This window comes from Scyliorhinus torazame, chromosome 13 (assembly GCF_047496885.1).
Source record: "Scyliorhinus torazame isolate Kashiwa2021f chromosome 13, sScyTor2.1, whole genome shotgun sequence".
NCBI lineage: Eukaryota > Metazoa > Chordata > Chondrichthyes > Carcharhiniformes > Scyliorhinidae > Scyliorhinus > Scyliorhinus torazame.
Window position 1 is genome coordinate 21,047,115 of NC_092719.1, and position 9,655 is coordinate 21,056,769.

Sequence of the window (9,655 nt, forward strand, 5' to 3'; positions counted from 1 at the left end):
ATAAGCGAGATCAGAGCCTGCGACATCGTCGGGGGAAGGATACCCTTTTCCTTAGCCTCATTAAAATTTCTCAACAACAGCGGGCCCAACACCTCTGGGAATTTCCTATCGAACTCTACGGGGAACCCATCCGGCCCCGGGGCTTTGCCCGCCTGCGTACTCCCCAACCCCTTAACTAGCTCCTCCATCCCAATCAGGGCTCCAGGTCCATCTATCCGCCCTTCCTCCACCTTTGGGAACTTCAGTTGGTCCAGGAATTGCCTCATCCCCTCCCCACCCTCCAGGGGTTCTGACTCATACAGTTTACCATAGAAGTCCTTAAAGACCTCTTTTATTTTAGCTGGACTCCACACCATGTTCCCCCCACGATCTCCAATTCCCCCAATCTCCCTAGACGACTCCCTCTTCCACAGCTGATGCGCCAGCATCCTATTTGCCTTCTCCCCATACTCATACACTGCTCCCTGTACCTTCCTCAACTGGGCCTCAGCCTTCCCAGTGGTTAGCAAGTCAAACTCCGTTTGGAGGCTCCGGCGCTCCTTCAGCAGCCCCTCCTCGGGTGATTCCGCATACCTCCCATCTACCCTCAGTACCTCCCCCACCAATCTCTCCCTCCCCATCCTCTCCTTTTTTCCTGTGGGCTCTGATTGAGATTAACTCTCCCCTGACCACTGCCTTCAGCGCCGCCCAGACCACACTCACCGTCACCTCCCCATTATCATTGGCCTCCACATATCTTTGGATGCACCTCCGGACCCGCCCACAGACCTCGTCGTCCGCCAGTAGTCCCACGTCCATTCGCCACAGCGAGCGTTGGCCTCTCTTCTCCCCCACCCCCAGCTCCACCCAGTGCGGGGTGTGGTAAGAGATCGCAACGGCCGAATACTCCGTCCCCTCAACCCTCGAGATCAGCGCCCTGCTAGCACGAAACCATTTTATCCGCGAGTAAGCCTTGTGTACATGGGAGAAGATGGAAAACTCCCTCACCCTGGCAAATCTCCACAAATCCACTCCCTCCATCTGGTCCATGAACCCCCTCAGGACCTTGGCCGCTGCTGGCCGTTTACCCGACCTGGACCGGTCCAGAGTCGGGTCCAGGACCGTATTGAAGTCCCCCCCCATTACCAAACTACATGACTCCAGATCCGGAATTGGACTCAGCATCCGCTTCATGAACCCCACATCGTCCCAGTTCGGAGCATACACATTCACTAGCACCACCCAGGCCCCCTGCAGCCTGCCACTCACCATAACATAACGACCCCCCCTTATCCGCCACAATACCACCTCCTCAAATGCACTCCCGTAAGCCAGCTGACTCATGCTGACCCCGGCCGCTCCCGCCTCCAATCCCCCTTTGGATTCCCCATCGAAATCTCCAGCCACCCCCCCCCCCCCCCCCCCAACCTAAGTGGGGTAAAAAGAGAGGCTTCCCCCCCCCCCCCCCCCCATATAAACCAATGCGGACATCGAACACAGAACCATCCCCCGCTTCGGATACCGCCCCCACCATTTCGCGGGGAAAAAGCCGCGCTCCCTGCCTGGGCCGACCCCACCTCCTATGATGCAGCTCCTCCCAACTGCGACCTCGCCCCAATCCCCGAGGGCCCCAGGCCACGGGGCCACCCAGACCCAAGAAAACGCGGGGGAAAACCCCACCCAAACATCGCCCCATCTCCCTCACCCACAACCCTCATAACATACTGCAAACCGTTAATTCGAGTCCAACTTCTCATTTTTGATGAAAGTCCACGCCTCATCCGGCGTATCAAAATAGTGGTGTCGTCCTGGTATGTGACCCACAGCCTCGCCGGCTGTAACAGCCCGAACTTCAGCCCCTTCCCGTGGAGGACCGCCTTGGCCCTATTGAATCCTGCCCGCTTCTTGGCCAGCTCTGCACCCCCGTCCTGGTAAATCCGATCTCGGTGTTCTCCCACCTGCTGTTCCGCTCCTTCTTCACCCATCGCAGGACACGCTCCCTGTCGGTGAAGCGGTGGAACCTTACCACCATAGCCCTCGGCGGCTCGTTCGCCCTTGGCCTCCTGGCCAGGACTCTGTGCACCCCATCCAGCTCCAGGGGCCTCGGGAAGGCCCCGGCGCCCATCAGCGTACTCAGTATCGTGGCCACATACGCCCCAGCATCCGACCCCTCCACGCCTTCAGGGAGACCCAAAATCCGCAGGTTCTGCCTCCTCGACCTATTCTCCAGGTCCTCCAGCTTCTCCTGCCATTTTTTGTGCAGCGCCTCGTGCGCTTCCACTTTGACAGCCAGACCCAGAATCTCATCCTCATTCTCAGAGGCCTTTTGCTGCACCTCCTTAATCGCCGTCCCCTGCATATTCTGGGTCTCCACCAACCTTTCGATCGACGCCTTCATAGGGGCCAACATCTCAGCCTTCAAGTCCGCAAAGCAGCTTCTCAAAAACTGCTGCTCCCGAGACCACTGGGCCCACGCTGCCTGATCGCCGCCATCTTCTTTTTTCGTGCCCATTCTCCTCTCTTCTCTAAAGCCACTTTTTTGACCGCTCCGCTCCTGGTCCACTCCATACAGTGCTGGGGGACCCTCACTGTTTCCTTCCCACACAGGGAATCATCGTCCAAATGCCGCTGGAGCTCCTTGAAAGGGCCCAAAAGTCCGTTATCGGCGGGAGCTGCCAACCGTGCGACCTACCAAGGCATAGCCGCAACCGGAAGTCCGGGTGGTCTTTCAAAGGGTCAGTGCAGACTCAATTAGCCGAACGGCCTCTTTCTGCACTGTAGGATTCTATGATTTTGCCTACAACTGATGTTAGGTTGTAGTCTCCCGCTATCTCCCTCCCTCCTTTTTTAAAACGTGGGGTTACTTTTACCACACTCCAATCTGCTGGAGCTATTCTAGAATGAACAGAATTTTGGAAGATGACAACCATTGTATCCACTATTTCCATGGCCAGCTTCTTTAGTATCCTGGGATGTAGGTTGTCAGGCCATGGGGATTTACCCACTTTCAACCCCATTAATTTCTCCAACACTATTCTTTTAACAATACTAATTTCCTTCAATTCCTCCTTCTCGCGCGACCCTTGATTCCTTAGCATTTCTGAAAAGTTATTCATGTTTTCTCTCCATCAATAAGTAGTTGTTTAATTTCTCTGCTATTTCCTTGTCCCTTATAAACTCTCCTGTTTTGGACTGCAAGACACCTACATTTAGCTTCATTAATTTATTTGAAAAAAATATACTTATAGAAGCTTTTACATTAATTGCAAGTTTACTCTCATACTCTATTTTCCCCTCTCAATCTCTTTGGCCTCCTTTGCTGAATGCTGAACTTCTCTCAAACCTCAGGCTTGCTACTTTTTCTACCAACTTTATAGGACTCCTCTTTGAATCTAACATTACCCTTCATTTCTTTTGTAAGCCATATTTGGGCCGATTTTCTTGTTTTGTGTTTGCACCAGAAAGGAATGTTTAACTGTCACAGTGCATACATTCGTTCCTTAAATATTAGCCATTACCTAGCCACCATCATGCCTTTTATTGAAGCTCCCCAATCTATCTGAGCCAATTCACACCTTGGTATTTTCCTTTGTTTAGATGGAAGACCCTAGTTTCAGATTGGACTTCTTCACTTTCCAACCTAATTAAGAATTATGTTATGGTCATTGATCCCTAAAAGACCCTGCACAACAAGATCATCCAATACCCCCCTCACATTGCATAATGCCAAATCCAAGATAGCATGCTCTCTATTTGGTTCCTAAACATACTGGTCTAAAAAGAAAAGCTTGTACACCCTCCAGGAATTCATTGCCATAATATTGTTGCCATTTTGATTTGCCCAGTTTAAATGTAGATTAAAGTCATCTATTATTACTGTAGCAACCTTGTTACATGCACCCCAAATTTTCTGCTTAATGCCATCCCCTACCTTACCATGACTGTTTGGGGGCCTTAAACAACTCAACACAGTCTTCTGCCCCTTGTTGCTTCTTAGCTCCACCCAGACTGATTCTACACCTAGATTTTCTGAACCAATATCCTCTAGCATTATTGCACGGATTTCATCCTTAACTAACAACACCCCACCTTCTTTTTTGATTGTCCTTTCTAAATATCGAATACTCTTGGCTATTCAATTCCAAGCCTTGGTCACCATGCAGCTTTGTCCCGGTAATCGCAATCATATCATTCACATGTACACTAATTTGTGCTGTTGATTCATCCACCTTATTGTGAAAGATCCATGCATTCAGATACAGTGCCTGCAGACTATTCATTTTAACATTTCTCCATGATTTTTTGTACTATGTCCCTATTTGCTGCTAGCTCTCGTTTTCTTTAACTCACCTCCCAGTTTGGAGACAAAGGGCTGTGCAGAAATGGTGGGGGGGAACTTTTAAAAGGAAAGTAAACAAACACTTGAAGAATAAATACTTAAAGGGTGAGAATGAGACGGTGTGGGTAGCGATTTCAGAGAAATGGCACACACAATGGACCAAACGTCTCCTTCTGCACCAAGTTCTACAATATGGAAACAAAAAACATACACGAAGATTAGGCCGAAGGTGGGAACAAGAGTGGACCAACAAGCAGCTGGGGCATCAGATGTCCGAAGCATCCCAGAGAGGTGGCAGTGGTAGCAGCCTGCCACATGCAGAAAATACCCCATCTGCTCGGTCCAAATAAACTGCTATCCTCTTTCTCCCATAGTGGTCATCCCAGAGCAGCCACCCGCTTACAAGTAACGTGTGGGAAAGGATACAAGTGGCAGACACGATAGACTTACTCACCGATATACCACAGGGGCCAGTAGCTGATGTTGTAGAATTTGCTCAGCAATTTGCCTGTCCTGCGGAATGATATTTTTTAAAAAATGAGGAATGCACTCATCTTCACTTGAAAATAAAAAAAGTTACATGATCAGCTACAAACCAAATGTCTGAATTCAGACAGGGGGACTTCAACATAGCTAAATAGGAAATGCAAGTTCTTTCCCTATAGCAAGGTATAAAATTTTATTCTACAACGGGAACAAAATAGAAATCAAGGAAAAGCCACTGACATTTCCATGTAGATCATCCCAGCTAGCCCGACGTTGAGCAAGCCCCAGACCAGCATAACCTTCCTGGCTTGCGCTTCTTTCCTCATCTGTATGGTCCGGTCGATGAGGGCAGAGCCAGGGGCCCCATTCCCCACTGGGTTCATTTCTGTGGACACAAATCAATAGATTCAGTCACCGAATTTCGGTAAACAATAAACTGGTTTAGTGAACCTTTCAATATTCGGACAAGCAGCATAAAGAAACACGGTACTGTTTGAGAATTAAAGGTGGGCGGGATAATAATAATCTTTATTAATGTCACAAGTAGGCTTACGTTTCTTTTTTTTTTAATGAATTTACAATACCCAATTCTTTTTTTTCCAATTAAAGGGCAATTTAGCGTGGCCAGTCCACCTACCCTGCACATTTTTGGGTTGTGGGGGTGAGAATGTGCAAACTCCTCACGTTACCCCAGGTTTTCAGCCCCCCCCCCCCCCCCAACCCGCTGTGCACACCGCCATCTGCAAGCCCCATGGCTCTCCACCCACCCCCCACAACCACAGGCCCCAGGCTCTCCTCGCTCTCCTCCCACTCATGCCCCCACTCTTTCGGAGCTGCTTACACCCTCGTCTCCCTCACTCTCACACCCCCTGTGTTTCTCTTTTCCTCGCTTCTCCCGCCCTTATTCACTCACCTCTCGCTCCGCAGCCGCGCTATCGCCACCGGAAGTAGAATGACATTTTTCCGCTCAGAAACGTCAGATCTGACGTCAGCCAAAACCTTTTGAACGGACGCGGGAAAAATGACACGTGATCCACTGGACATGACCATTGTCCCTGGGACACGCCCATTGTCCCCGGGACACGCCCATTGTCCACTAGACACGCCCATTGTCCTTGGGACACGTACTTTGTCCCCTGGACACGCCCATTGTCCCCGAGTCACGCCTATTGTCCACGGGGCACGCCCATTGTCCCCGGGACACGCCCACGAAGCGTCGGACACGCCCAATGTCCCCGGGACACGGCCATTGTCCCAGGGATACACCCACGAAGCGCGGGTCACGCCCCGGTTCACAGGAATCTGACCCTGCGTCAATGGCCAGACTGTGATCAAGACACCCACTGACTGGACATCCCAGTTTGGCAACACCCACCCCATTATTAGATCATTATTTTAACTCCAGGAACTGTTTTATAAAATACCATGATATTTCATTTTTTCCTAATAATAAATAGCAAATCAGCTATAGATTTAAAATCAAAACAAAATACAACCATCCTTCATTGACAAATTGGTAAAGTAAAATGTTATCAGATCCTTGTTTGACTTCAAGGAACATATACAGCATTTACTGCATACAGCATATACATATACAGCATTTACAGTGTATACAGCATATACATATGCAAGCATATACAGCATGTACATACACAGCATTTACAGCACACAGCATATACAGCATCTACATATACAGCATTTACATATACAGCATATACATATACAGCATTTACTGCATTCAGCATATACATATACAGCATTTACAGCATATACAGCATATATATATACAGCATTTACTGCATACAGCATATACAGCATTTACAGCATACATCATATACATATGCAGCATTTACTGCATACAGCATATGCATGTACAGCATTTACTGCATACAGCATATACATATACAGCATTTACTGCAGACAGCATATACAGCATATATATTTACAGCATTCAGCATATACAGCATATACATATACAGCATTTACTGCATACAGCATATATAACATATACATATACAGCATATTAATATACCGCATTTACAGCATACAGCACATACAACATGTACATATACAGCATTTACAAATATCGCATATACAGCATATACAACATGTACATATACAGCATTTACAGCATATACATATTCAACATTTAAAGCATACAGCATTTACAGCATATACATATACAGCATTTACAGCATACAGCATATACATATGCAGCATTTACAGAATACGCGTATGCAGCAGATACCTGGGAATTCCACCACCTGGAGGTTCCCCTCCAAGTCACTCACCACTCTGACTTGGAAATATATCGCCGTTCCTTCACTGTCGCTGGGGCAAAACCTTGAAACTCCCTCCCTAACAGCATAGTGTGTGTACCTGCACCTCAGGAACTGCAGCGGTTTAAGAAGGCAGCTCACCGCCACCTTCGGAAGGGCAACTAGGGATTGGCAATAAATGCTGGCCTAACCATCCTGTAAATACATTTTAAATTATATATAAAAGACAGTTAGCCAGAGGATAATGGGGCTTCTGGATCTCAATTTAACTGCCCTCCATCCTGCTGAGTGGGACAATTGCCAACATTAACCCATGAGGCATGATGGTAAAAGAGGACAATGGCTAATACTGAACTTGAAGCACGATGGTAAAGGTGACAGCAGACTTGTCTGTCTGAAAATAACTGCTTCTCAGCAGAATGACTTTCATGGGAATGAGTTGAACAACTTACAGCTGCACATTTCACTGATAATACTTCGTTATGGAACATCGAGAACAAGGCTCTCACTCTCCTCAAGGACGAATAAGTCCAATGTACGCTACCGGAATGTTTGAAATATGCAATATGGGCGTCACGGTAGCACAGTGGTTAGCACTGTTGCTTCACAGTGCCAGGGTCCCAGGTTCAATTCCTGGCTTGGGTCACTGTCTGTGCGGAGTCTGCACATTCTCCTCGTGTCTGCGGGGTTTCCTCCGGGTGCTCCAGTTTCCTCCCACAGTCCAATGATGTGCAGGTTAGGTGGATTGGCCATGATATTACCCCTTAATGTCCAGATTACGGGATAGAGCGGGGTGGACGGGGAGTGGACGTGGGTAGGGTGCTCTTTTAGAGATTTGGTGCAGATTCGATGGACTGAATGGCCTCCTTCTGCACTGTAGGGACTCTATGATTCCAGAATCCCAGGAACTTTGAAAAATCATAGCTAATGCAGCCACTATCTCTGCAGCTGTGTCTTTTAGAATCTTGTGTAGGCCAGCAGGTCCTGGGGATCTGTTGGATTTCAGCACTTTGTTCTCAACTCAGACCTCATCACAGACTTGATCCAGCAATGGATGCAAGAACCCAACAATAGAGGAGAAATGAGATTAACCACCTGAGGGAGATTTGACCATGGACAACATCAAGCAGTCCTTAGAAAAATGAAGCCAATGGAGCTTAAGAGATGAACCCTCAAGTGGCAAGGGTGAAAAATGCTGATGCGCAATCAATTGCACAAAGACGCAGATTGGGTACAACTGTGGCTTTATTACAGTCAGATGCGTGGCCTCCTGCTGCAGCTGGCGAAATGGCAGGGCAGTAGAGGTGATGCATATTTATACAGTTCATAATGGGCAGAGCCAGCCGGCAGGGGCTACCGGCGAACCTGTAGTGCAGGCCCTACCTTACATCCCCTAATACAGTGGTTCACCACAAATGCCACATAGGGAGATGATCACGATCATCTAGTGTTAACCATAGGAACACTGTGAACAGGAGGGAGCCATTCATTTGAGCTATTGTGCTTTTCAGTCCAGTCAGTGCCTCAACTTCATTTGCTGCCTTTCCATGCCCATGTGATACACCTACTTAACAAAAACCTATCGATCTCTATTTTTAAAATTTCAATTTACCTAGCACAAACAGCCGTTTGGAGGAATTCCAAATCATTGATCTTTTGATCACTTTTTGCATTAGTGCATTAGATTCTAGTGATTCATGTACATGGACACCTACATTGATCTTTGATTGTCCACAGTATCTCAAATTAAGAAAATCTTGTGATTTGTCTTTCTTAGATCCAAAGCAATTGGCTCCACAGTGCCCTTCTTGAACTCCACCTGCCGATGTTTTGTGCATAAATCTGTCTATGCCCTTTTCTAACTTTTTGCTGCCAACTACATAACTTGCCATTGGTTGGAATGCAAGAGTGAGAAAGGGATGCATCAGTTGTACAGAGCCACCGACTGGAGTAACTGCATTCAGTTTTGGGCACCGCACATCGGGAAGGGTGGATTGGCATTGGAGGGAGTGCAGTGCAATTCACCCGAATGATATCGGGGCTGTAAAGGGGTTACATTACAAGGACAGCAGAAACTTGATTTGTCCATCATAAAGTACAGGAGTTTGTGGGGTGATCTCATCGAGGTGGAGCAGATACTGAGAATCTTTCTTCCTCCACTCCCCAACAACTGCTCCAGATGAGATTAGATTAGATAGCTCAATATGGAAGAAGCTTTGAAACTGTGTCCTCCCTGATGTGAAGGTGTCAGTAACATACCAACTTACAAAACAGCCTGTGCAATTTCTGCCACCGTCAACCCCACAAGTAAGTTTTATAAAAGATCACAAGGATAAATAGCATTGAATGATTTGGTTGAATTGGAAGTCACCAGTGCCATGCATTCCCATTCTTGAATTTGTTTTCTCATTGTTGAGTTATGAAGAGATACATATTTTTATTCACAAGCAGCCAGAGTTTACTGGAAAAACAAACAAGGTTTTGATATAAAACAGTTTCAATCCGCGTGGGAATTATTCCACCTTTATACAGATTAATGTTGGTCATTAATCTTTGGCCCAAGTCACTGCCT

General features: G+C 47.4%; 1 protein-coding gene across 6 annotated transcripts in view; it reads right to left on the minus strand.

Annotated features, from left to right (window-relative positions):
* tmem209 (transmembrane protein 209) overlaps positions 1 to 5,869 on the minus strand; it is a 32,816-nt gene extending 26,947 nt beyond the window's left edge. For 2 of the 6 annotated variants that reach the window (XR_011934021.1, XM_072471147.1), the window contains exons 1-3: positions 5,718 to 5,869; positions 5,045 to 5,189; positions 4,773 to 4,831 (exon numbers count right to left, since the gene is read on the minus strand). Coding sequence is in view for 2 of the 6 variants with exons in the window: in XM_072471147.1 (XP_072327248.1) it covers positions 4,773 to 4,831; positions 5,045 to 5,189; positions 5,718 to 5,854 (341 nt within the window). In the remaining 4 variants the exon portion in view is untranslated. Of the gene's footprint in view, positions 1 to 4,772; positions 4,832 to 5,044; positions 5,190 to 5,645; positions 5,695 to 5,717 lie in introns of those variants that run through there. The other 4 variants (XR_011934022.1, XM_072471148.1, XR_011934023.1 and 1 more) reach the window with 3 other exon arrangements.
* Between the last annotated feature and the right edge of the window lie 3,786 nt (positions 5,870 to 9,655).